Here is a 27,673-nt window from a genome sequence, read left to right on the forward strand (position 1 = left end):
CGAATTTAAAATGTGCTTTCGAGAAAGTTAACTTTGTCAAAATGAGTTGAAATTTCGGCCGTGCTAATAACTTTGCAAGGAGATTCCATTTCGGCATTTACTTTTTGGTTTACAGAATGTTGATTTTTGGAGGGTTGCTACAAAATGGGTCACTTTGGTAGACTTGAGCCCCATTTTTGAGCTCACTTCACCTGCAACTTGTGTGCCTGAGTGGCTGAACACATGAAGTTACTTCATAGCTTATACCAACAAAGTTGAAAACCAACTAACATGAATCTGAATGTCTAACACACACGATATTGAATAAAATTACAGCAGCGATTAACACAAATCTGAATGTTTAACACACATCAATCTGGTCCAAATGGTTCTCACACAAATGGTTCTCATACAAATGGTTCTCATACAAATAAACACGGCTCACACAAATGGTTCTCACACAAATTACAACTGCCACACATCTTTAGAATAAAGTTTTGATGCTGCTCTCTTCCTTTTAAGGGTCCTTTAGTGGCTAGCCTTTTCACCCTATCTGGTTTCACTTTTTATGCAACATTTGGAGCTTCAACTTCAGCAGCATTTGGAGCTTGGACGTTTTCAGCAGCAACTTCAGCTTCAACATTTTCAGCAGCAACTTCAGCATTTGGATCTGTCCATTCTTCAGCAAGCCAATCTTCAACATCTGGAGCTGGCCAATCTTCAGCATTTTCAGCTGGGGCTGAAGCTTCAGCATTTTCAGCTGGGACTGCGGCACTCTTCTTCTTTCTTCCACGAGCCCTGGAAATTAGGAATGTCAGAATCAGAACATAACCATAGGAAAAAAACATTGATAAATATGATAGGAAAAAACTTGCCCCTTAGTTTTTGGTGGAGTCAAAATAAAGTAACTAGAACCAGCACAATATCCAGGTTCTAGACAACTCTTGCATTTCTCTAGATGAGGGGCATCTAGATCCCAGCTCCCTCTGCAGTCTTATTTTTTCCACGACCCCGAGGTTTTGGTGGAGTGAAAATGCAGAGAGGGGAGTTAACACGATGGCCAATTTCTAGACATTTCTTGCATCTGTGTTTGATGCCTATGGCTGCCTTTGAATTAAGTCTCTCTTCCTCTTTAGCCTTCTCCTCTTTAGTTTTCTCCTCTGTCTCATTTGTCCCCTTTGCCTCCTTTGCCTCCTTTCATTTGACCTTTCGTCCCAGGTTTTCCACCACGCTCAAAGAAATTTTTGAAACATTTCTGTTTAGACCTGCCAGCTTTTCTAGTTATGTTTGGGGCATGCATATCAACTCCAAGTTCCACCTCAGGCCATTGTGATTGATCTGTAAATGGCTGCACAATTCCTGCATATGCTGCTTTAAACCTGGCCACTGAGTAACATTCGTCCAGAAAATTCCCCATCATCAAGTGATCTCTCGCAGACAACACTACTATAGCATGCTCACAAGGTTTCCCTATTGCTTGCCACTCAAGACAGGAGCACTCGTGTAAATAAATATTCACCACATGCCTCCTCGTGTTCGTTTTGTTCATAACCTCAGCACAGTTAGTTGAGGCATTCACAACATGATAGTGTCCAAGTCCTCTACTCTTGCATACAAGCTGCTGAACGACTGTTGGTAGTTTGTCATGATGCAATTTCTCACCTATCTGTATCCTGATATTGAACAGATTCATTATTCTTATCCTGATGTTGTCAACCAGCTCATGAATAGGCAGGTCCTTCAGATCTCTTATCCAACTATTAAAACTTTCTACCAAGTGGTTATTGATATGATCAACTTTGATATATGTATTAAAGCCAGATCTATACCACAACAAAGAATGATAGTTATTCAGATATACACCAAATTCCGGACAACCACCCTCAGAGATTGACAACATCTTATCCATATGGTACTTGAAAGTGTCATGCATGTAGGGTCTTGCTGTTGGCCACATTTTTCCAAAAACTTTTCCTTGAAACTTTTTAACCAAATTGAGCCACAAATGGATGAAACTCCCTCCTCTCAACATGTGGAAACACAGTTTTCAGAGCATTCTCAAGACCTTTAGAAGCATTAGTGCATATTGCCAAAGGATTCATATGTCCTAACGACATATGCAACTGAGTCATGAACCAAGTCCAATTAGCCTCTGTCTCAGACTGAAGCAAGCCGATGGCAACTGGAAACATCCAATTGTTGCCATCTATAGCTATGGCTGCAGCCAACTGCCCATTCCATTTTCCATTCAATGCAGTGGAGTCTATGCTCAAGTATGGACGGCACCCTGTTTTAAAACCATCTAGACAAGGCTTCATGGCCATGAAGAACCTAGAAAAGAATACCTTGCCATCATCTTGTACATAGGTGTCTACCTCACATACATTGCTAGGTGACCTCAAATGCATTTCGGCTCTAAAGGTGTACAACATTCTGAATGCATTGCCCCAGTCACCAAACAGCTCCTTCATGGCTCTTTGTTTCCCTTTCCACACAGTGCTGTAGCTCCTTGTGCATTTGTAATCCCTTTCCAAGTCGTCTTGAAGTGTTTTTGCAGTTGTGTATGTTTTTTTTGCTCAAAATGGGGTTCGCCTGTTCTGCAACCCAGGCTTGAGAAGTCATTTTTGTAACTTTCCTTGAGGATGACATACATGTGTGTTTGTGTGGCATCCGATTGACCCTGATGAGCCTCCCATCTGGTTGCCTTCTCGCAGACATATACCATCGACAAGGCAACATATTGCCATCCTTACGCCTGCATTTCGCAGTGAACCTGTTCTTGTCAGTCCATGCAGTCCTACCTTGAAACTCTTTCTTCAGAACATATGACCTGAAAGCCATCTTCAATTCCTCCATACTAGACCAAAACGTACCCACTGATATATCAGGATTATCTTCATCATGCACCGTGCGCACCTCTTCTTCATGCATGTCATCTACTACATCTCCCCCATCTTCAAACATCTTGGCAACTTCATCTTCGTCATCACCACGTTGCTCCGGGGGCACACGCAGTTGAGGAGGGGGCGGCGGCAACGTTTGTTCCTCATCAGGCAATGGAATGCCAAGAAGTTTGGCCCATTTTCTCTCGCAGTAAAATTTGCGGAGTAAAATTTGTTGGCTCATCAATATCTACTTGACTATAATCAACAGATGGCCCATTTGTACTGTTCTGACCGAAATCAGCCACATTCCTGACAGGCTGACTCTCTACAAGAAATGCTGCGTCAAGGAGGGTATCTGCAGCTTGCGACCGAACAATTCCTACATGTGAGTCTTTGCTGCCATCAATTAGCTCTGCATAAATTGTTTGTTCAGGATCCCCATTTGCTGTGCGACCAGCTACGATTGCTTCAACAAGCTGCGGTGCTGTCGTGATTCTCCTGTATTTCTGCCCCCTCTGCCTCTCCACATAGGTACATAATTCCACTTCTTGCCTTCAACCCCAAACCACCTTCTTACCCAACTCCCGTATGAAATCTTGAACATTGATGCCATCCACCTTGATTCTCAAATCAACGTGCATATTCCTCTGAATCAACTTCATAGTGCCATCGTCTAGCTTCGCAATGCAAGGACGAAACCTCACTCTCACTGGCTCCTCGCCGTCGCGGGGTTGTTCATTCCTACCGGCGATGGAACCAAATCAATTTCCTCCCCCCGGAACCGAATGGACCGCCGCCAGCGTCTTCCAGGATAACTGCGCCGCCTGGGACTGTCCTGGCGGGCTCGAGCTCAACGACGACGAAGAAGACAGAGGAAGAATGCCGTCTTGTCAAACTAGTTCAGGGCCCGCATGTCTGCATATGCCGCGTGGCTAGTTCTCGTGGGACCCACTACTATCTAACCAAACTGTAATTAGAACACGCCGTTCATGATGATGTTAAGAACTGGCCCATGCGATATTTTGCACTTACCCCCCTGGTGGTGTAATTTGTCAATTAGGCGTATGTTGGTCGATTTCATTCGTGCAACTCTCACGATTCTGCCAACTTCAGGTTTCTATGCTTTTTAATGGTTTAGAAAATACATCGGCCCCTCCTGAGCTAGTCGGCCATTGGATTGACCTGCAGACTACTCATATAACTTAAAATACGCAATACATAACCACAGTGTATATGTTGGATTAGTTACCTGAGAGCACTACTGGCCCGATACTGACGAAGAAGACAGTGACAGCGAGCAGATACCCCAACCTTGCGGCTCCATCTATATATCACCTCCTCATTTTCGCTGAAGACCTTAGGCAAGCTACTCCTCCAAATGAAGAAGACAGCCATGAAGATGGCACCGGTGAAGACCGATGTTGTGGCCGCCAAGGCCACCGCGAACTTGGCCGACTTTGGTCTGCCCGCTCCGATACCCTGACGCTGGATCATAAACATGCTTTTCAGTAAGTGAGCTCTGTTAAACCGATGCCATATATTTAGGAGTAGATAAGTTTGAGCTCGTTGATGTTCTTTAGTTATTACCTGACTGCTTCGCCGAAGCCTAGTGCGACCATCATGATCCAGAACTCGTAGTTGATACTGTAGAGTGTGCGAGTATTGGTAAGAAAATTAAACATCCCTCCTTCTCGACAGATCATCCGTGTGGTGTAATTAAAAAGGAAACAAGGAGCATACCAAACTGACATGATATGTAGCTGGAGTTGGCCATTCTTCAGGAGACCCACAAAAATCAGCAATGCAGCGTAGTACCAAAACTCCAAACTGTATATATTTCACAACACAAAATTGGAAATCGAATGAAAAAACATGTTTCGAAGAGTTTAGTTAATTAATTAATCAGTAATGTTGTTTACTGAATTGGAAAATCAAATTTATACCGACCCAGACCATGACGGCTGACACGAGGGAGAGCTTGACGAACACGGCGAGGTTTCTTTTTCTTCTTTTTTTATAACGACGACCGGTGCGAATCAGAACAGAGATGACTGCCTCCAGATAAGAACAACTACAGCAATACAATGTTTCCTTTTCTTCTTTTTTTATAACGACGACGGGTGCGTGGGTTTAAGAGGGCCCAAAGTTGTGTGGGCACCGCACGGACGGCCCAAAGGATTTTGGCCAGTTAGTTAATATGGGCCGTGATGGGCCATCGCCTTCGTCTCATTCTCTTTCGGACAGTCTTTTCTTTCCCCCAAATGTTGTTTCTCGCCGGTCGCCGCCCACCGCTCCGGCGGCGGCGCCTCCACGCGCCGTCTTGGTAGCCCACCGGCAGCTGTAGAGTATAAGAAGCTGGCTCCCTTCGACGCCCGCATCCAGTCACATGGCGGCAGCAGCCCCATCGGTGAGTTATTAGGCGGTTCCTCCATCCCAATCCCGATCCCATGGCAGCACCCAACACGAGTGACTTCTCTATATATAGACCACAGGACTTCTCTATATCTAGGTATCCCCTTTTCCTCCTACACATCTCCTTCCTCCTCCGGCCGCTCGATACCTTAGCTTCTTTTTTTTCTTAGATACCCCCTTGGGTGTCGCACTCATAGTTACAGTGTTCAGGGATCCCCATTTCCACAAGGAATTTAGTTCTTGTTTCGCATAAAACTATAGGAACATGGCAACAATGACAAAGAGTACTTTGAATTCGTCTACAGCTAGGCACCGACCGGGTCACCTTCGTGGCCAGATAATCGTACCTAGCTAGCTGCAGGTACAACAATTGATTTGATGGACTGAGAGATCGACATTTTTCTTATGTAGTTTGAATTTTTTTTTATGAATCCTAAACTAATCGAGTAAAATTATTCACAGGGATTTATTTTTCTATGATTCTGAAGCTGGCTCAGTAGCCATGTGGTAGTATTTCACAAGGAACTATGTATATACAATCATTATTCACTGAGCTCCGAGGAAACACAGAAGGCGGCAACTTTAAAAGTAGGTCACTAACCATGTAATGATGGTTCCACCAAATAATTCTAGCTGCATGGTCCATCCGTCCTATGCATGATCTGCATACCAGTAGCATTTCCAAGCCTCCCGTGTTCACATACAGAAGATAACCCAAGGGGTCGCTCTCAACCACCAAGCTAATGTGTCATGTGTTGTGTTGGTCCTCACACCTTTCTGGACAATTCTCAGTAAACACAATGTGCATCGTTTTAGTACACACCACAGCTTACCAGGTCTTGTATTCACAGGGAACCAATCATGCATTGAGATCCGAGGAAACAGGGATGGAGACAACATTAAAAACACGTCACCAACCATGCCGGTGCTTCCCAATAAATTCCACCTCCTATGATGGGTGTACAGCATAATTTTTTTTCCTTGCGGCCGATAGGAACTGCTGAACAACCACTAGGCAACCGTTTCACATTCATGTCATCTTGGACATCAATTCTTCTTGTTAGATGTAAGCCTCACCTGTGGAAATAACGTGTGGTTTGGATGCATGCATGGATCCGTTCTCACTTCTAAAGTGTCTGCAATGGAAAATTAGTTGCATCGATCTAGAGCAATCTTAACTTCAAAATAGCTTCGAAATTGATATGAACAGTTAATTTGATGCAATCCAATAGCTTTCTGTTCGGGGCACTTTAATTTGATGCAATCCAATAGCTTTCTCACTTCTTCTCTTCCTTGAGATGTGTTCATGCTGCCACATGACTTCATTGAAGTCCCCAATCACCATCCATGGTTCACTGTTCGGGAAAAAGGTGCAGGAAAAGTTACAGTGTGAACATATATATTTGATCTTTTATTTATAAAGACGCATCAAAAGACGACTTAGTCGTTGACCTGATCTCTGCTGAAATCCTGAAGTAATACGGCACATTTGATGATAGCTGGCCGGGTGGAGTTATTTCCATCACTAGCTAATATACATAATTAAGTTGAAGAAGTTTGTGCTGCACATGGAGGCCTACGAAATGAATAAATCCGGCCCAAAGAATTTGCTCAGTGTGAGTGATTATTTGTTCCTCCAATTGTGTAACACTGGACTAATTGTGCGCATACAGAGAGATTGAGTGGTTGTTCTCTTCCGCCATTAATTTTTTGTATGTTCTGCAGTGCCCAAATTAAACGGAAAAAAGAGAAAAATGCATACTCTGAAATTCATTTCCTAGCGTTAGAATTCAGAGTGTTGACTGATTGACCTTTATTTTGAGAAAGTGTGTATGCTATTCCTTGAGAAAATCATGTGACTGTTTGATTTTGATGTTTGGAGAGTAGTTATCATATGAGCTGTTTAATTACTTCAGAATCTGTCCTACAATGTGGGCATGTTTGCGTACTTGACAATCTCTGTGTAACTTTTTTTTTTGGATAATCTAATATGTACTTTCATGTTCAGTTGTAATCCCAATCATATGATGGATATACTATTCTCTTCAAATGAATTTGCATCTGCAGCTAGTAAAGGTAAACTTTAGCCATGCTAAATTATTTATTATTTCTTTGAACATAAAACATAAATGCATGAGGCGTTCAGCTAGTGCAGCATGAGTTTCCTGCTGAGATTTAGTAGCTTTACTGGCAGCATTCAGCATGTGCAGCATTAGCCCCTGTTGCTGCTGTGCTCTCACTGTTGCAGCCTGATTATTTAACAGTAATATTTATATTACTCCGACCTTTGTGTATGATTTGTGCAACAGTTGTGCATACTTATAAATACATAAAAAATGAATTTCTTAACTTGGAGATAATGAACCAAGCTCTCTTGGGGAAATGGATTTGGAAACTTTTTAATACATCTGGACTTTGGCAGAATTTGCTCAAAGCTAGATACATAAAAAATGCTTGTTTTGGTGGGATTAAACATAGAAATGGAGACTCTATGTTCTGGTCAGGAATCTTACGTTTTAAAAAGAAATAAGTCCATTTTACCTCCCTGAACTTATCGCGAAGTCCAAAAAACACCCTGAACTCTGAAACCGGGTATTTAACCCTCCTGAACTTTCAAAACCATGCACCCGACCCCCCCCCCCCCTCTGCCTGTTTTGAGGCTGTTTCGCTGTGTTGAAGGTGGTTTTGACTCATTTAACTGCCATGCTGGCAAGCGAATCATTTCTCACTCTCTTCTTATCCTGAGTTCTTCTACGGCGAACCCGACAGCAACCTAGTTCGTCGCCGCCACCACCCGCAGTCCAATCTGCCAGCTTCCTTGTCAAATCCGCCGCGCTTCCTGCTCATTTCAATCCCTCCGCATCGACCCTGAAGCTCGCAGCAGCTGCTTCCAGTCAGTTCCGCTGCCGCCGGTGAATCTGCAATGTCGTGGACCTCCGGATCCTCTACCAGGTCGATGCTCTATGAGGTAAGCTCTTCCTTTCTTTTCTGCTGTTCGATTTCATTTGCTCTCTGTCTTTACCCTCTGATTTTGATTATGTTCCTTTCTTTAGGATCAGTGGGAGAGAGATGGAATCGACCCCTGCAGAAGAGAATTGGGCGGGGGCGAGAGGGAAACTGGTCTGCTTAACCGCTGCTGCCGCCAAGCATCTTCCTCTTCACCTTCCTCTTCTCTCTCCTGCACCACCCTCCCCTTCTCCCACTCGCGCCGCCCCTCTGCGCCTCCCTCTCGCTCGCCCCTCTGCTCCCCCTCTCGAGAAAGACCTGCCACGAGCCGCGGGAGGTGGCGCCAGTCTGGACTCTGGAGGTGGGTCTTGACTGCGTTGATCGGGAGCAGAGCCGCGTAGGTGAAGGCCCTCGCCGCGGTGCCCGTGGACGACGGCATCTCCGCTCACCGCCGGTGCCGTTGCCGCCCGCATGCTGAGAATAAGAGGAGTCGGGTTCGGGGAGGGGGATACATCAATGACTTGTGCCATGTGGCAGTGCCACCGTGGCAGTCAACGGGTCAAAACCACCTTCAACACAGCGAAACCGCCGGATACAGGCAGAGGGGGGTCGAGTGCACGGTTTTGAAAGTTCAGGGGGGTAAAATACCCGGTTTCAAAATTTAGGGTGTTTTTTGGACTTGCGATAAGTTCAGAGGGATAAAATGGACTTATTTCTTTTAAAAATGATTTTTTGAAGTGGTGTAAATTCCTTATTGGAAATGGTCAAAATACTAGATTTTGGGAAGATTGGTGGATTGGAGGGAAACCTCTGATGTACCAATATCCAGATCTCTATGAAATTTGTTTTAGTAGGAATGTTTCTGTAGCAACTGTTGTGGCCAAGAAAGGCATAACCATCTTCAGACGCACCTTGTGGGAGGTTCTGTATTCTGATAGGGAGAACATTATTGCTGCTTGTGCCAGAGTTAGACTTACTTCCTCTGATGATAAATTTGGTGGACTCCCTGTCAGAAAGGGCAGTTCACTGTCAGCTCCTACTACAAGAAGCTGATGTGGGGTAATATTTATTATTGATTTCCCTCAAAAATTCCTATAGAAAATTAAAATCCCGCTGAAAATTAGGATATTTTTATGGTTGATTGCCCATAAAAGTATTTTGACCAAGGATGTACTAACTCATAGGGGATGGGAAGAGGACACTAAATGCCAGTTTTGTGGGATGGAAGAGTCAATTGATCACTTATTCCTTCATTGTTCGTTGGCAAGATTTATTTGGAATGTTCTTAAATGTGCTTTCGATCTTCCTGTTCTGCCAAATTCTGTGGAAGAACTATGGTTGACTTGGCTGCCTGCTTTCTCAGGCAATTCAAAAAAACTTGTTATGGTTGGAGTGGCTGGCCTGTTATGGGTGCTGTGGAATACCAGAAACAGGGCCTGCTTCTCAAATGTTAGAATTACTTCCCTTTTTGGGGTAATCAAACTGCTGTGCTATTGGCTTAATCTCTGGTCGATTTTGCAAACAAGGGGACAAGACTGATCGAACAGGTTGCTAGAGAAGTGTTTGAGGCGACTAGAGGATGGTGTCCATTACAACGAATTGCTGGTTGATCAAGGACCTGTTTGCTGTATACTGAAGTTTTCTGTTGAAGCTGCTGGGACTCAATGAGAATTTGCGATGGGGGCTTTGTCTGGGTGAGGACTGCACTAGGTGCTGGGAGAGGTGTGAGGGGGGGGGGGGGGGTGGGGGGGAGGGAAAACCTCTCTTTTTCAAAAAAAAAAACTTATAAATACATTGCATAAGATATTTATTGTTTGACAGACACTTGCAGATTTATCATCTGCTCTGCCCATATCATATAAGCTTGTAAAAATGAACCGCACAAACTAAGAAGTGTAGATAATTTTCTTGACAATTATTAATCCTTCCTTATTATTGTCTTTCTTGTTTTGAGATCAGTGGGTTAAACTTTCGATTTCAAATTTAATAGTGGTACCAATTTTGTTTGGATATAATTGTTTCCATGATTTTTACAACTTCCCTCTCCACATTTGCAGCATTTTTTTCGAAATAGTATTGTGCGTCATTCCTGTGACAATGCTTTTCTTCAGTTTGGAATTCAAATTTTGTTTATAGTGCTACCATTTTTACTTGGACTAGCCGAAATGCCCCTGCATTGCAACGGGATAACAAAATAAAATGATACACTCGAAGACATGCATAAAAAAAATTCTCATTTTGTTTTTCTTTGACAATCAACAAACATCATTTTTAAAAAGGTTTCTTCTAAAGATTTTTTTTCTCTATACTCTACTCTATCAAAAGACGATACCTTCTGAAAATCACATAGCATTCGTCATTGACTTCTTTCTTTTGAGCCCTCATAGCTTCACAGATTGTGTGCCACGGGTCCTGAGACGAGGCGATCGGAGGGTCTTCCATGAGGCCTGTCAACTCGGACTTGGATCCCGGCCAGTGATACAAATTTGAAAAGAAATCTACTTCTTTTCGCGAACGAAATAAACTCACAATACTAAATTTAAAAAAGAAAACAAAATATCTTCCAACATTTCAGAATCATTGTTTGCTAATCCTCACAATCCTCTCAATGAAAAGAAGTGATTGGTAACAGAAAGTAAAATACAATTATTTTATTCGATCAGTAGCCCAATCCTTAATATTACAATGAGCTCTATGTGATGGTGCCATAGAAATTGTCAACTCAAGAAATATTTTTTTGCCAATAGTCCACAATTAGTCCCCACACCCACACAAATGCAACATCAGAAGAAGAGCCTCGTGAGATTGGACCATAAATATTCTAGATATCCTATTCTTCAAACCTACAAGTCTACTCTACTTACATTGGCGTGTGCTCATCGGAGGCATGAATGCCTGATCAGCTACCTTGATCTGCCCCACAAGGCGTCGGCGGCGCTCATCCCGGATGCAACGGGTGCTCGGGGAGGACGGCGACTGCAGGCGGAAATCTCACCCTGAGACGCCGTCACTGAAGATCTGGCCGGCGGCGAGATTAAGGATGCTGCCGGCGCAGCCCAGTCGCACGTCCCGGATGGCCGGATGCGGCGTGTGCTTCGGGTGGACGCCAGCTGCTGTACTCAGGGAAACGGAGGAGCTCCAGGCGTCACCGCAGCTCCGGCCAGCGGCGGCGTAGGCGAAGCCTAGGCGTCACTTGTCTCTCCCGTGGCAATCGAGGAGAAGAAATGTTCAGGCAAAGGAATAGCAGATTGAGGAAAGGGCTACGAGTGTGTACGAGTTAGGCCTGCTCGGTGTGCCAATGAGTTCGGCCTGCTAGACTGCTGTGTATGTGTATGATTTCGGCCTGCTCGGCGGTGAGACAGGGGCGTCGGGCCAGGGATCGGGGAGACGGGCGTGGGGCAAGGCGAGCGAAGTTTGACAGGCGTCGAAACCGCGTGGTGAAGGGAACGGTCCGTATTTTTTAGATAGCTATAGATTTATTTTTTCCATTATTCTTATTTCTTACCACTTCTGTTTCCACATTGTAGGTGACAATTCTTTTAGATTAAAAATACACCACTAGTCCGTGAACTCGGTAAAAGTGAAGACTTTAGTCCACGAACTCAAAAAACGCACACTTAAACCCCTAAACTGGGACTACTGTGTCACTTTAGTCCAAAAACGCGCCACGTGGCCGCCATGTCGGCTTCGGCGACCCCTTCACCGGCGTCCTCTGGTCAAAATTTAGCGTTGTGGACTTGATAGCAACCTTAGGCGAGACGGCGGCGGCAACAACGTGGTTCTCAGGGCCCCAGGATCCCTGTCTGGGCGCGGCCGCCTTGCCCCTCTCGGCGACTCGGGCATGGTGATTTTGCCAAAAAAATCCTAAGAAGATCGAGTAGCAGCCCGCGGTCCTGGCCGAGGCCGGCGTGACGGCCACATGGCGTGTTTAAGCCTCGCCGAACTGTTTTTGGACTAAAGTGACATACTAGTCCCAATTTAGGGGTTTAAGTGTGCGTTTTCCGAGTTTGTGGACTAAAATGTTCATTTTTGCCGAGTTCAGGAACTAGTGGTGTATTTTTCTCGTTCTTTTAAATAGCATTGCACGTCACTCTCGTGGACACATGATGGGGTGACTGGTGAGAGCCAAGATGCTGCCCTGTAAATGACAGTGAGATTTAGATCCTGCAGCAACTATGCTTCCTAGTTGGAGCTTGACTCACGAGTCACGAGTCAACGGTCTCATGGGATCGGTACAGTTTGATTAACACTCTTAAGAGTGATATTGAGAAAAGGGCAAACAAGCATGCATGCCATACTTTTTCAGCGCACAACCAAACCAAGGCAACACTAGCAATAATGCAAGGTCTTGTCTACACTGCAAAAGCCCTTTACACTGTTACTCTTACTCGTCCTAGTCTATACTGCAATAATGCAAGGTCTCTTCCCCACACCTCACATGCTTGCAAGAAGAGGAGGCTTCCCCACAGCTCACCGCGATTGTGCTAGCTCTTTCCAACCATAGCTCCGCTCTTTCTTGATTTCGTTTTCTGGATCCGGTGCGTGATAAGTATGCTGCTACTGGATGGTAAGCTCATACCGCAACATTCCTTGGTTTCTCTTCCTCTTTTCCTTCTTCTCTTCCTTCATGCCCTCTACTTGATGCAGTGATGCAGGTGTGACAACTTGTGTTCAGTTTTCTCTGCCCTCTACCTTGATGTTGATCCTCTCCAGGAACTTAGAGAAAAAACTTCATCCTAGTAAAAATCACTACTTTTCTCCTTGAAAGACTCTAAAGAAAAGGAGGCTTCGTTAGTTCAGTTCTAAACCTTGTTCTCCGCTGATATGTTCTGGTTCTAGCATAACCAGCAGTTTTTATGCAGGCAGAAGAGGAGGCTTTATTAGTTGCTACTGTTGTTTAGATTTCTAGCCATTCCTCTGCTCCAGTGTCTCATTTGCTGCTGTTTGATCTGGTGAACTCCATGGCCAACTGGCATCAGGAGATCAAGTCGATCATAGCTGGAAGTTTTGTTCCTTTTCTTCTCTCGGTCTAATCAGTGTATGTCCCTTCCATGCAAATTTTGTGTAGATATCTATTGTTCATTTAATTCTAGTTGTAGTTCATTGATTAAACTAGCTTTCTTTTAACGAGTATTCACATCACCTTTTCTGTCCCTTTTCCCTTTTTGGCCACCATAGCAGTGTGGATCTCAGTTTTCATCTCCAAGATCTTAGTAATGTAGTGATGGGTCGGTAAAGTCGCATCAAGCTGCTTCGCCAGGATGATTACTACCTATTTTTGTTTACTATGAACCGGTTTTCTTGCTGGAAGATTCGTTTGTAACACACGCATTGCAAGATGATTACTACTGATCCTTATTTCCACGTTATTAACACACTGAAATATGCCATTATATATGACCTTCCATCAACTACTATGCGCGTTTGACAAACCAATAACTGTTCTAGATATCTAGAAAATGCATCACTGTTCTGAACTTGTAATGGGTAAAGATGTAAGTAATAGAAGATCACTTAAGGTTTTCTATGGTAAACAAATACTCGGGGCTATGCGTGCAGAACTGAAATAATTCCATTGCTCCATCATGTCAATTTATTCAAACTTTGGGCGGAAATAGTTAGTGGTATCTCTGAATTTCTGCTACAACTTACAATAATTTGTGCAAGAGTTGTGCATACATTTAAATACATTGCTTATCCAGTTGTGTGTTTTTGTTTGACATACGCTTGCAGATTTTGAGTCGTGCAAACTAAGAACTATTGGTTAATTTTCTTGACAGATTTAAATCCATTCCTTATTATTAAATACAACTAAAATTGCATCAAGCTGCAAACTCAGAACTGTAGGTCAATGCCAAACAAACAGAAGGTGTCCTCTCCCTTTGCTGCATTATTGTCTGTATCACTGCAGTAGTTTTGTCTTTGTGCTCTCACAGCAATGATGACCCATCACATGAACAAGCATTAGGATAGTTTTGAAATGAGATAGATTCGGACCAGTGATTAATTGGTCACTGCAAAATCAAGTTCACTGGAAAATGAGAGAACTGCATAATATGAAATTACTTTCTTGCACTAGCAACTCAACTGTTGACTGCTTGATCTTAATTTTTCGATATTATATATGGTTGCAGTAGTTCATCATATGTATCCTTTAACTGCTCAGAATCCTCTACAGTATTAACCATGTTATTGCACACTGTTTAAGAATCTATATTAGAACTAGGAGTTAAGATGGAAAGGAAATCATCGTATGAACTGCTTAGTTAATTTGCATGCTGGTTGTTCTATGACCAGAGCTAACATTTTATTTTGCAGATACAACTCGCGATTAAATTCTTGCAACGACCCTACTTACTGGGACCAAATACCAGAATTAATGGACAGATTAAATTCTGATCCAAATCTGAGAATCCTTCTGGCACTGCAAGGAACTAAATTCATTTCTGCACATTGCATGTGATGGCCTGAGGATGAGGATCGACTTGACAACACATGATATGTATTTATTAGCTCTGTCCAGTGCAGTTGCAGCACTCTGCTACTGCTTTATCTGAGCGCCTTAACCATTGTGTCCAAGTGGAGAGATTTGGTCTTAGCTAGTTTCCCTTCTGTTCATATCCACTTGAAGCCCCTCCTCTCCTCACCACGATCGAAACTTACTCCTGAACTGACTGACCAGGAGAACATTCATCCATCTCAAAGGTTGGAGGCAGTTTCAGTTTTGTCTCTAGTTTATTTACTTGTTAACTAGCTGTTTCTCCTACTTAATTTGAACTTCTCTTTCCTCTATTACACAGCAAAAGGCAGCAGAAAGAGAGTCCTTAATGGCGATGGTCCTGGATGCTTTTGCATCCTACCTGCAAGGCATGCTGACCGAGATGGCGGCGGATGCGATACATCTGCTGCTCGGAGTCTCCGTCGAGATTGACAAGATGAGTGATAAGCTAGGGGACCTCAAGAACTTCCTTGCCGATGCTGATAGGAGGAACATCACCGACAAGAGCGTGCAGGGGTGGGTGACGGAGCTCAAGCGCGCCATGTATGACGCCACCGACATCCTCGACCTCTGCCAGCTCCAGGTCATGGAGCGTGGAGAGTCCACTGTGGATGCAGGATGCTGCAATCCCTTCCTCTTCTGCATAAGGAATCCCTTCCATGCTCATGACATGGGCACCCGCATCAAGGCGCTCAATGAGAGGCTCGACAGCATTGGGAAGCGGAGTGCTACATTCAAATTCATCGATCTTGGGTCTTATGAAGACCGTGGCAGGAATATGCATGCCTCTCGTCATGGCAATCCTAATCGGGAAACGTCAGGGGAGCTCGACCAGTTGGGTGTGGTCGGAGAGAAGATCGAAGAAGACACAAGGGCATTGGTGGACAAGATCTTGCAGACACGCGAGGGTGTCACCAACAACATCATGGTGTTCGCCATTGTAGGCGTCGGTGGGATTGGCAAGACCACCCTTGCCCAGAATGTCTTCAACAACCAATCCATTCAAAGTGAGTTCGACAAGATGATATGGTTGAGCATTAACCAGAACTTCGACCAGACTGAGTTGCTCAGAACAGCCATCACCCATGCCGGGGGAGACCATTGTGGTGAAAAAGTATTGTCCGTGCTTCAACCAATCCTTACCAAGGCACTAAAAGGGAAGAAGTTCTTTCTGGTGATGGATGATTTGTGGAGTCATGGATCGTGGGAGGGTGTGCTTCAAACACCCTTAGTCAATGCTGCTGCTTCTGGCAGCCGAGTTCTCATCACTACTAGAGATGAAGCTGTTGCCCGAGGGATGACAGCCACATGGCCCCACCACTACATCGACACATTATCGCCTGATGATGCTTGGTCATTGCTCAAGAAACAGGTACGAAAATAGTTAAACACTAGTGTCTTAATCAAGTGAGAAATCTTGTCTTCATCTATTTATTATGAGACTAGCTAGGTAGTTAAGAGAATTATGCTTTCAGATTAATATGGGCGTTAATTCTTTGTAATTCGGTTGGTTATTTCTACTATTATCTCCTGGGAGGTATATAAGAGGCTGCCAGAATTCTCTTAACTTAGTTTGATCTTTTACATACATGAAGAAGTAAATAATTATGTTGTTGGAGCATATACGGAAACAAGAGAGTGTTTATACTCCCTCCTTTTCACAAAGAATGGTACCCATACATTTTGAGGTCGAACTTTGACCAACAATTAGACCAATAATATATAGATTATATGTTACCAAATTTATATCGCTGGAAACGCTTTTGAAATAGAATCTAATGATATAATTTTTGTAGCACATAACCCTCAAATCATTACTCTAATTGTTGGTCAAAGTAAAATCTCGAAATGTGTGCGTGCCATTCTTTGTGAAAAGGAGAGAGTATATCATAGCACCAATTCGATTTTCCATACTTTATTCACGCCTTTGTAAAGGTTCATTAATGACATTGAGATGTTATTTTGTTGTAGAACTTAATCCAGCAACGAACATGTCATTTTTTACCAATGAAGAAATATAGGTTGTATGTTCCTGCACTACCCAACCCGACCCGCTAACCCGGTTCTTTTTTTCCCTACGGTACCGACTCCCTCCGCCCCTGATTCTTGCTCAGTTCAGTCACGCAATCCCCATCATGTTCGTCACACTCGTTGATATGCTAAAATGCAAGATAGATGGCACCGACTTCATCATCGATCATTCTTCCCCTGTAGTTTTAGAGCCCACGTAGCCCTGAAGCATCACCAGTCGGACACACCACCTGGCACACCCTTCTTTCTTTTTTTTATCGCTCTGCGGAAGAAAAAAAAATCTAAACAACAAGCTCTTTCTTACATACCACTACTACGGCTGGCTACAAGCTCTTCCTTTCACCAGGCAGTAGCGCCTCCTCGCTCAGCCAGCACACACAACACAACACACCAATACCTCTGTTTAGCAAACAAAGAGCATGACATTTTTTTTTTTTGAGAACCCAAAGAGCATGATATTGTTTAGCTATTGGTGTGCTGTTCACTAGAACAGTTTGTTGAGGCTTGTTGCACCTCAACAGCTGCTCACCAGAACACACGAAATACTCCTCTTGTCTGCAGGACACACTAATCACACTCCAACATTTCCATACTTTGGATATTTACATAATCAAAAAAATATCCTTGATCAGTGGGTGATTAGATAATCAAATACTCCTTTTGTCTCTTCAGAGCTAAATTTGAACGTCTTGAAAAGAGTTTCTACCCAGTTAATTAGCTCTACGGTCTGTATGTTTGCAGGTAGTACTCTCAGGTGAAAGAGATGAATACGACGTCAATATCCTGAAGGATATCGGATTGAAAATCATACAAAAATGTGGTGGTTTGCCACTTGCCATCAAAGTAATGGGAGGACTCTTGCGTCAAAGGGAGATGCATCGTCGTGACTGGGAGCAGGTTTTGGATAATTCTGATTGGTCAACTAGTAAAATGCCCGAAGATCTCAATAATGCAGTATACTTGAGCTATCAAGATATGCCTCCTGAACTGAAGCAGTGCTTTCTATACTACTCTCTTCTTCCTAAAAGTAGAGGGTTTAATGTGGATCAAGTTGTTGCAATGTGGATTGGTGAAGGATTTATTCCTGGAAACTCTAATCATCTAGAAGAAACGGGAAGAAATTACTATGAGGGGTTGTTATCTAGGAACCTTATACAGCTAGATGAGCTAGATGATTTTCTTTTTCATCAAAAGTTTTGCAGCATGCATGATGTTGTTCGCTCATTTGGTCAATATATGGCTAGAGATGAAGCACTCGTAGCTCAGGATGGAGAAATTGATATTCTTGACAAACTTAATTCCAAGAAGTTTCTTCGGTTGTCTATACAATTAGAAACCGACGAAGTGCAATCAGATGATTTGGATTGGGTATCTTTGCGAGAGCAGCAGCAATCAATGAGAACATTAATCTCAACTGTCCCAATCAAGATGAAGCCTGGTGACTCATTGGTTACTTCTTCGAGTCTACGGACTCTATATATAGACTCTGAAGATGTGGCTTTAGTTGAATCGTTGCATCAACTCAAGCACCTGAGGTATTTGAATCTCATCTCAGGAAAATGGAATCAAGCAAATACTGGTATATCTGCACTTCCAGAGGATATTGGCAAGATGATTTTTTTGCAGTACCTTGGCATTAATAATTGTAAAAATTTGGTGAGTCTTCCTGACAGCATTGTGAAGCTTGGCCATCTGAGATACGTTAACCTTCCGGAGAAAGTAAGTATGATACCTAGAGGGTTCCGTGGTCTGACAAATATGAGAATTCTATGTGGGTTTCCAGCTCTTGTGGATGGTGACTGGTGCAGTTTGGATGAGTTGGGGCCTCTTTCCCAACTCAGATTTCTGAGACTAGTAAAACTGGAGAATGCATCTTCTGCTGCTAATGCTAGCCTTAGTGAGAAGAAACATCTTACCAACCTACTCTTGCACTGCACCCCAAGAGAGAAGCTGAATGAAGATGAGCAGCAACGGATAGAGAAGGTGTTCAATGAGCTCTGCCCTCCGTCCAGTGTTGAAAATCTTGATATTTATGATTATTTTGGCAAGAAACTCCCGAGCTGGATGATGTCCACACCAAGGGTGCCCCTGAACAACTTGAAGTCTCTGTTGTTGTGTCACCTAGCTTGCTGCACCCAACTTCCCGATGGGTTGTGCCATCTCCCCTGTCTGCAGGTGCTTGAGGTTGTCCGCGCTCCATGCATCAAGCGTGTTGGAAATGAATTCTTGCATACCTCTCAGGCGACAGCAGTTCCATTTCCGAGATTGCAAAAGATGCTCTTAAATGGAATGATGGAATTGGAGGAGTGGGAGTGGGAGGAGAAAGTTCAAGCCATGCCCCGTTTGGAGGAGCTTTTGCTCTGGAATTGCAAACTGCGGCGTGTTCCTCCTGGACTTGCCTCCAATGCAAGGGCTTTGAGAAAGTTATCAATAGAAGATGTGAAGCAGCTCAGCTACCTTGAGAACTTTCCTTCTGCCGTTGAGCTTACAGTTGATGAATGCCCCGACCTGGAGAGGATCACTAATCTCCCCAAACTGCAGAAGCTCACCATCACCAGATGCCGGAAGCTGAAGTCAGTGAACGACGTGCCTGCACTGCAAAGGCTGGTGCTGCAGGATGACGAGATGGAAACTGTCCCTGGATACTTGAGAGATGTGAACCCGAGGCATTTCGAGCTAAGATGCAGCCTAACGCTGCTCACTTCCATTGCGGCGGGGGAATCTGGACCAGAGTTTGCCAAGTTCAGACACGTCGACCATGTGAAGGCCAGACGGCTATACACAAGTGATTTCTACGTGTTGTACACAAGAGGGCCGTGCAGCTTCGACACAAATGTCAATCCGTCATTCCTGTCTAGAGGTAAATCATTATAACTTATCTGATTTATTCGCCAACTCTGTTTTTCATTTGTATCTCGGCATGCTTAGATTTATTTTTTAAAGCGTGTGCTCACGCAATGAGAGTTCCTAGATGTAAAGTGTTAATTAGCTAGTGTGAGAAGCGTCCTGCGGGATCAAGCTGTCATGTGTGTACGCAAGAGAAAATAGTGTGTTCTTCCTTTCCTAATTTCTTTGTGTGCAATATATGGATTAATTATGTAACTTTGTGTTAGTTTTTTTTGGAATTTGCATCCGTCATTCTTTTCTAGAGGTAAACTGATTTATTCGCCATCATAACATATCTCGGCATTTGTACACTGTACATGGGACAAGAAAAGGCTCCGGCTAAGGTTCTTGTGAGTTAATTCTTTGTGTGGGTGTAATGGTGTATTCATGTGAGTCTAACCATGGACTAGCTAGCTCAACATGCTCGAGTGTATAATCGGACATGCATGTACGTAGCGTCAGTTTTTGCAATTAATTACTAGCTGTACGTTGTATGGCTGCCGGGCTGTTAGATCAAAATACTACTTTCTCAATTTCTGGACACAATCTTTACCCTGCCACTAGTGACACGATGTTGCCTTGCAATATATGGATTAATTATGTAACCTATTTTTTGGAATTTGTTTCCATGCAGGAACTCTACCTATTTTTGAGGATGCACAAAGGCTCGAGTCTGCGCTGAAAATGCCAAGAAGAGCCTTCGACTACGTCTGCAACTTATTGAAGGAGAACTCTTGGCAACATGCGAACAAATACACCTTTCCCGATGGGAGGTATTTGTGTTTAGAAGACGGAGTTGCCGTCGCTCTGATAGTGCTCAACTCTGGCGAGACACCTGCAACCGTAGGATCCTCCGTTGCCTTGAATGAGTCAACCGTCTCGCAGGTAACCGAGAGCTTTGTTGTTGCTATGGACACACCAGGATGGCCAGGCACCACTGAAATGGAGAAGATCAAGTACAAGTTTGACAAGATCCGCGGCCTGCCAAACTGCTGCGGTGTTGTACATGCAGCTCGCATCCCATTTGGGTCTCAAAACAGCGACCGTGAGAAGAAGAATGAAGACCTGCTAATGCAAGTCGTTGTTGATTCAGATATGAGGTTCATAGATGTTCACTTGGGATCGCCAGACAACATGAAGGAGTCAAGCATTTCGCATGACTCCAATCTCTTCAAGCGGTGCGAGAAGGGTACTAGGCTGAATGGTAGCAAGCTGAATTTATCGGATGGACGGCAAGTTGGAGAATACGTGATTGGGGATGCCGGATATCCTCTTCTTCCCTGGCTGCTCACACCTTACCACCCGGAGAATGACCTCTCAGATTATCAAGTGGAGTTCAATAGGAGACATTCAGAAGCAATGGCCGTTGTGCCGAGGAGTGCACTGGAAAGATTGAAAGACACATGGAAGTTCCTGCATGGACGGGGGTGGCACCCGGAAGATCAATATGTGCTGCGGAACGCAATCCAAACATGCTGCAAGTTGCATACCATAGTGATAGAAATGGAGTGTAAGGCAGGCACAACGAGCTATGGCGCCGGTAGCAAAGAAGTACGGCAGTTAGCAGATGAGGATGCGGCCATGGCAAGGGATATATTGTCGCAACATTTGACCAGCAAACCATTGGAATCTGGAGGTAAATTAACACAACTGCTGCTGCATCTTAATTCCCTCAATCTCTCTATATCTTTTCTCTGTCGACCTAATTAATGTAATCTTCTCGTGCTAATTCAAACTTTCACTGATAGCCATGCATTATCACTATATATGTGCTCTCACTTATTTTCTCTGCCGTTCTATATAAGTTGCATAGTTGTGCTTCAGTTTAGTTTGATCTATATATGTGCTCACATTAATCGTCATTAGCCATGCATTATCACTGTTCATATGATGTCTATATATGTAGCCATTTCGCGTTTGGGAAAAAAAATCCATGCTTAAGAATGGATTGGAATGATATGGTTTTCCACATTTATTCCTAGAACGCTTGCATGTGCACGTACGTGAGTTGGAACTACATGTACGTGTTAATTAAGTCAGGACGGTAGTGACTCTTATTTTTTTTTCTAAAGCGTGCTTAGGAGACAAGCACTGGGCCGGACCCGTGTGTATACTTCCAGCAGTCAACCAGGTCGATCCCGCCTTTTCTTTTGAGCGAAGTGTCGATCCCATCTATTCTGCTCCCGAGCGTTGCACCACCTTTCATGGGCGACAAGCCGAGTAACTTCAGCTATCAGGCCAAGCAGAAGAAACAGACGCATGCATGTACATTTAGTACCACCTCCACCAGCTACTACAAGAGATCGAAAGAAACATCTACAAGCCTATAAATACAGGCAGGCGGCCGCCGAGAGTCCAAAAATAAGTGACGTTGGGTTGTATAAGAATATATACAAATCCAAATCACTCCAAATAAGTGAGTAATATCTTTGAAACTGAATTGAACCAGGCGGTTCAGCATAAACCGTTCGATTCGTGGTTTCTAACAAAAACCGGCCGGTAAGCTCTGTTCTGGTTCGGTGGCCGGCCACACCAATTAATGTAAGATAGAAAATACATTTTATTATAGTATCTCATCCTTTCTCCTCTCTCCACCTCACCGGACGTCAGAACGGAGCACAGGGAGAGGGCAGATGGCACCGCCCACGAGCCAGCAACTGCTGCTAATCTTCATCCCACTGCTGGCCACCAGAACCCGAGGCCGCACAAGTGAGCTGCAAATTTTTGATTCTCGGGCTAACTTTTGACCCTCCTTAATTGAACCAAATAAACTAAAAATTTAAACACAACTTTTTGAAAAGAGTAAAATACATCACTAGTTCATGAACTCGGCAAAAATGAACACTTTAGTCCACGAATTCGGAAAACGCACACTGAAACCCCTAAATTGGGACTACTTTGTCACTTTAGTCAAAAACATGCCATGTGGCCGCCACGTCGGCTTTGGCCAGGACCGCGGGCTGCTACTCGGTTTTCTTAGGATTTCTTTTGCAAAATCACCATGCTTGAGCCGCCCGCGAGGGGCAAGGCAGCCACGCCCAGACAGGGATCCTGGGGCCTTGAGAACCACGTCGTTGCCGCAGCTGCCTCGCCTAAAGTTGCTATCAAGTCCACAACGCTCAATTTTGACAAGATGACGCCAGTGAAGGGCTCGCCGAAGCCGACGTGGCGGCCACGTGGCGTGTTTAAGTCTCGCCGAACCGTTTGGACTAAAGTGACACAATGGTTCCAGTTTAGAGGTTTAAGTTTGCGTTTTTTGAGTTCGTGTACTTAAGTGTTCATTTTTGCCGAGTTCATGGACTACTGGTGTATTTTACTCTTTTGAAAAACTAGTTCATTTATTTGAACTAAGAAGGGTCAAAGGGTCCCTTGAGGGTCACCATGTTGAACCTCTACGCACAACTTCTCCGGCCGCCACCGGCACCCCGCAGACCGATTTTCGTCGGGAATCAAGACAGTCGCCTCTCGAATCTTGGCCGTCACCAAACGCCACCAACCGTGATTGAAGCCGATTTCGTGGCGATTCATGCCGCCACCGCTGCAATTGGAACCACCGCACTCCACTCGGTCCTCCTCCCAATGCCCAGCAGCCGCGTGGGCTCAGAGGTGCCGTGGGAGGCGGGTGCAGAGCCCGTGCATCGGTCGGGCTGCGAGGCGTGGGCTGTCGGCGCAAGCGGCGGCCGTTGGCCGGAGACGGTGGTGCGCTGGAGGAGCACGAAGAAGACAGAGAAGGGGGCTGATCAGTTCTGGTTGCAGGAGCTCGAGGATAGGCTTTGGGTTTGGGGGATAGAGTGAAGCCGTGAGGGACTGCTGGTGGAGAAGAAAAGATAATTGCGGGTGTTATTTGCAAGTTTGACATTTGAAGAGATAACCGACGTGTGGACCCAGGCTGACATGGCATAAGTCAAACCGCCACGTCAACTGGTCAGAGAGGGGCAAACACACTTAGGACCTACAATGAACCACTAGCATTTTCAAAGATTTAGGACTGATTTGTCATCTTTAGGAAAGAATTAGTGCCGTGGATGTATTTTACTTCTTTTTTGCAGTATTTGGTTGATATATCAGTGTGATAGTGTGAGAGTAGCAACAAATTAATTGAATAATAACTGGTGGTGGTGTCCCAAATTAAATATAACAATATCAATTGAATCTAGCCACACAAATGCACGGTTCATTTTGCTAGTTGTTCTAAAAATTAACACAGATAAGCAAAACTTTTTTTTACACGTACGAACGTTAGGAGCAATGTTGTTTGTACGTAGTACTTCGACCGAACAAACGTTACTTTTGCTCATGTACTGCCGATTGTCAAAGCTGAGCGACACAGTGGTGGAAGATGCCTTATTCTCTTCTAAGCTTTAGATGTACATATAAGCATTGTGTGTGTAGGAACAGAGTTTTAGATGTACATACATGTAACAAAAGGTACCCTTCATGTGTGAGAAAGGAGAGTCTTGATCATGCATGCACGTTGATCATAATTTCCATATTCAATGTGCACAAATGTGTATTGTGTCGTACGGGATGTTATATGATGTTCTGATATACAGAGTCTGGCTGATTGGAGCAATAATAGTCCCACGAACAGTATGTGCCATATGCATGCTTGAGGTAGTGTACATATATTCTGTTGATAGAGTCCATTTCAAACTGATCTTGTGTCTAACCACACGATTGAGTGGCCTACTCTTCTGCGTGCTTGATCTAGCAATTACTAGTTGATTAACACAGCATGGTTCTTTACTTCAGTTTTCGCAATTACTACTAGTTATTGTAGTTCTGAATTTGTTGGATGCGGTTTTAATCCTGTCATAGCTGAGCTGTTGCCTTCAAGTTATGGATTGTGAGACCACTTCTTGCATCTTCTTCTCGTGCAGGAACCCTGGCTATTTTTGAGGATGCGCAAAGACTCGAGTCTGTGTTAAAAATGCCAAGAACAACCTTCGACTACGTCTGCAGCTTGCTGAAGGAATCGTCTTTGGAAATTATGAACAGCTATTTCTTTTTCGACATGAGGTCCTTTTCTTTAGAGGAGCGAGTAGCCATCGCTCTGATAATGCTCAACTCTGGCGACCCACCTGCAACCGTAGGATGCTATATTGGTGTCAACGAGGCAACCGTCTCGCTGGTAACTCGGACGTTTGCCGGGGTTATGTTGGAGCGAGCATTGGAACACTTGTGGTGGCCAGGCTCCACCGAAATAGACAAGATCAAGTACAAGTTTGACAAGATCCATGGCCTACCAAACTGCTGTGGTGTTGTACATACAGTTCACATCACATCTGGATCACACAACAAAGATCATGAGGTGAATGACGACATGCTAATGCAAGCTGTCGTTGATACAGATATGAGGTTCATAAACACTTGGTTGACATCGCCAGACAGCATGAAACAGTCAAGCATTTTGCATGACTCTGAGCTTTTCACGGAGTGCGAGAAAGGTACTGGTCTGAATGGTAGCAAGCTGAATTTACCGGATGGATTGCAAGTTGGAGAATACATAATTGGTGACGCCGGATATCCTCTTCTTCCATGGCTGCTCACACCTTACGAGCTGGAGAATGAGCTCTCAGATTCTCAAGTGGAGTTCAATAGGAGACACTTAGAAGCTACAACCATTGTGCCGAGGGCTGTAACTAGGTTAAAAGACACATGGAAATTCCTGCACGGAGGGGCATGGCGCCCACAAAATCATCATTGGGCAATCTATGCATGCTTCGTGTTGCATAACATAGTGATACACATGGAGTGTAAGGCAGGTACAACGAGCTATAACAGCCAGCATGTGCGCCGGTTAGCAGATGAGGACGCGGTGGTGGCAAGGGATATATTGTCGCAACACTTGACCAGAAAACCATTGGAATCTGGAGGTAAATTACAAGTCGGTTTAAATAGAACGATTATTTGCTTCAGTTTGAGCAATTACTAGTTGTTGTAGGTTGTCGATCAATACTACTTACTGAATTTTGTGGATACAATTTTAACACAGTCACAGCCTTGAAATTTATGGACACTTTTACATATTTTTCCTGTCCAGGAACCCTGACTATTTTCGAGGACGCACAAAGACTTGAGTCTGTGTTGAAAATGCCAAGAAGAACTTTCGACTACATCTGCAGCTTGCTGAAGGAATCGTCTTTGGAAATTATGAACAACTACTTCTTTTTCGATATGAGGTTCTTTTCTTTAGAGGAGCGAGTAGCCATTGCTCTGATAATGCTCAACTCTGGCGACCCACCTGCAACTGTAGGATCCTTTCTTGGAGTGAACGAGTCAACCGTCTCGCTGGTAACCAAGAGCTTTGTTGATGCCATGTATGAGAGAGCAAAGTACCATGTGTACTGGCCACAATCTGATGAAAGGGAGAAGATGAAATCCAAGTTTGCCAAGATCCATGGCCTGCCAAACTGCTGCGGCGTTTTACATACAACTCATGTATCACCTGCGTCAAGAAGCTGGGACCATCAGGACAAGGACAGCATTTTATTTCAAGGCGTCGTCGGTCCAGATATGAGGTTCACAAGCATTTTGGTGGGACTGCAGGCAGGTAACACGAACCAGTTGAGCTTTTTGCATGATTCTATGCTCTTCAAGGAGTGCGAGAAGGGTGCATGGCTGAATGGCAACAAGCTCAAGGTATCATCAGAAGAAGTTGGGGAATACGTAATTGGTGACGCAGGATACCCTCTTCTGCCCTGGCTGCTCACACCTTACGAGCTGCAGAATGACCTCCCAGATATCTCTTCTTATCAAGCTGAGTTCAACAGGAGACACTCTTCAGCTAGAAACATCACGCTGAAGGCGATGGCAAGGTTCGAAAGCACATGGAAGATCATGCACAGCGAGTGGCGCCCGGACAATCCAAGGGAGATGACCAGAGCAATCAACGTGTGCTGCAGGTTGCATAACATAGTGATAGGCATGGAAGAGGGTGCACGCATGCCCAGTGAACAGGAGGTGAATTACAGCGACGATCAAGTGCGCCAGTTAGCAGATGAGGACGCTGTCAGGATGAGGGATATACTGTCCCAGCACTTATTAACCAGCATATCATCTCAATCTGAAGGTAAGTTAACACGACTGCTTTGAGCTACATCTTCTACTCTAAGTCTCTCCATTATCTGTTAGAATGCCCTGTCCACATATTGTTTCTTCAATTTATTTTTCCTCACGCTGATTCCATTCTTCATTCGTTTTGTTGACCCAGAGGAGCAACAGGAAATATTTGCTTCATCCGGCTCAGGGTATAGGGCAAAATGCGAAGCACGGGAAGAGAATTGGTGCTAGCCTGCTGGTAATCAGATCGTCCTTGCACTCTTCTAATTTGGTATTATTATTGTTTTTCTGCCACATCTTCTAATTTCATTCTTGGTGCTCGACTCCTTCGGTGATATGTAAAATTTACTCGGATAGAAAGTAAGTTGATACACCTATTAGCAATGTGCTAAGCAAAACATTAGCTATTAACTAATTGACCAATACTTCCACGTACACATGTATTTCCTTTTTGTATTGGCGATCGCTTTGATGATCCATTCAACAGACTGCATGATTAGTTGATATGTCAAACTGCTCTGATGAAATGAAAAATGTCGATAAGTTAAAACCAGCTGCATGGTCCTATATATATCCGGTGAAACTGATATACTTTAAATCTTGATGTGAGCAGGTGGAAGGGAAGCCAGCCAGCCAGCCTTGTTCATCTTCAGTTATGCATAAATGCAGAGCAGCCCTGGCAATGGAGCCAAAGCATAATGCGAGCTGCACAACATGGATAAAATGTTCCAACATTTTTTAAATTTTGGTTCATCTCTTTGTCAAGTAGTACAACTGTTATGTGGTTTGTATTGTATAAACGCAGGGTGAGCTTTTATGTGTCAAGAAATTCATAATGTAATTTCTAACCCTTCAGTTTATGGCCATCATTCAATCGTACGTTCATTCCAGCTATTTGTGATATGGCTGTCTCATTTGTCGCTATTGATTTGACACGCCTGAAAATTTAGAGTTGTACCTTGTGAAATGGTTA

At 44.0% G+C, this 27,673-nt stretch overlaps 2 protein-coding genes and 2 long non-coding RNA genes across 8 annotated transcripts; 3 read left to right on the forward strand and 1 right to left on the reverse strand.

Annotated features, from left to right (window-relative positions):
* Positions 1–386: 386 nt before the first annotated feature.
* LOC112268611 lies at positions 387–6,033 on the reverse strand. 2 transcript variants are annotated; one of them, XM_024454456.1, is made up of 5 exons: positions 5,878–6,033; positions 4,605–4,691; positions 4,452–4,508; positions 4,114–4,349; positions 387–777 (listed from the first exon to the last, which is right to left on the reverse strand). In XM_024454456.1, exons 1-5 carry the CDS (start codon positions 5,953–5,955, stop codon positions 546–548), a joined length of 690 nt encoding a protein of 229 aa, XP_024310224.1. In that variant the 5' UTR covers positions 5,956–6,033; the 3' UTR covers positions 387–545. The 2 variants fall into 2 exon arrangements, with proteins under 2 accessions (XP_024310224.1, XP_024310225.1); XM_024454457.1 differs by lacking the exon at positions 5,878–6,033 and adding an exon at positions 4,812–5,289.
* On the forward strand, positions 4,234–6,436 carry LOC106866744. Its single transcript, XR_001407622.2, has 2 exons — positions 4,234–4,372; positions 6,128–6,436. It is a non-coding gene; the product is annotated as an uncharacterized LOC106866744 (long non-coding RNA).
* Positions 6,437–7,931: 1,495 nt separating this feature from the next.
* On the forward strand, positions 7,932–9,750 carry LOC112268614. Its single transcript, XR_002959973.1, has 2 exons — positions 7,932–8,244; positions 8,330–9,750. It is a non-coding gene; the product is annotated as an uncharacterized LOC112268614 (long non-coding RNA).
* A 2,773-nt stretch (positions 9,751–12,523) lies between these two features.
* LOC100824418 lies at positions 12,524–27,601 on the forward strand. Of its 4 annotated transcripts, none has more exons than XM_014902445.2 (11): positions 12,524–12,789; positions 12,870–13,016; positions 13,085–13,260; positions 14,541–14,927; positions 15,023–16,093; positions 17,494–19,612; positions 20,273–21,274; positions 24,519–25,514; positions 25,682–26,710; positions 26,852–26,938; positions 27,314–27,601. In XM_014902445.2, the coding sequence occupies exons 5-10, from the start codon at positions 15,050–15,052 to the stop codon at positions 26,929–26,931; spliced, it is 6,270 nt and encodes a 2,089-aa protein (XP_014757931.1). In that variant the 5' UTR covers positions 12,524–12,789; positions 12,870–13,016; positions 13,085–13,260; positions 14,541–14,927; positions 15,023–15,049; the 3' UTR covers positions 26,932–26,938; positions 27,314–27,601. The 4 variants fall into 4 exon arrangements, with proteins under 4 accessions (XP_014757931.1, XP_014757932.1, XP_014757933.1 ...); XM_014902446.2 differs by having other exon boundaries at positions 12,870–12,961; XM_014902447.2 differs by having other exon boundaries at positions 12,870–12,877.
* Positions 27,602–27,673: the final 72 nt, after the last annotated feature.

This window comes from Brachypodium distachyon, chromosome 4 (assembly GCF_000005505.3).
Source record: "Brachypodium distachyon strain Bd21 chromosome 4, Brachypodium_distachyon_v3.0, whole genome shotgun sequence".
Lineage (NCBI taxonomy): Eukaryota > Viridiplantae > Streptophyta > Magnoliopsida > Poales > Poaceae > Brachypodium > Brachypodium distachyon.

Excerpts from the sequence above, each read along its gene's own strand:
- LOC100824418 (XM_003575585.4), top strand. The coding sequence starts at position 15,050 with ATGGCGATGGTCCTGGATGCTTTTGCATCCTACCTGCAAGGCATGCTG. Across the intron at positions 16,094-17,493 it reads GGTCATTGCTCAAGAAACAG|GTAGTACTCTCAGGTGAAAG; the intron begins GTACGAAAATAG and ends GTATGTTTGCAG. Across the intron at positions 21,275-24,518 it reads CAAACCATTGGAATCTGGAG|GAACCCTGGCTATTTTTGAG; the intron begins GTAAATTAACAC and ends CTTCTCGTGCAG.
- LOC112268611 (XM_024454456.1), bottom strand. The coding sequence starts at position 5,955 with ATGCTACTGGTATGCAGATCATGCATAGGACGGATGGACCATGCAGCT. Across the intron at positions 4,692-5,877 it reads GGTGGAACCATCATTACATG|TTTGGAGTTTTGGTACTACG; the intron begins GTTAGTGACCTA and ends AAATATATACAG. Across the intron at positions 778-4,113 it reads CGGGCCAGTAGTGCTCTCAG|GGCTCGTGGAAGAAAGAAGA; the intron begins GTAACTAATCCA and ends CCTAATTTCCAG.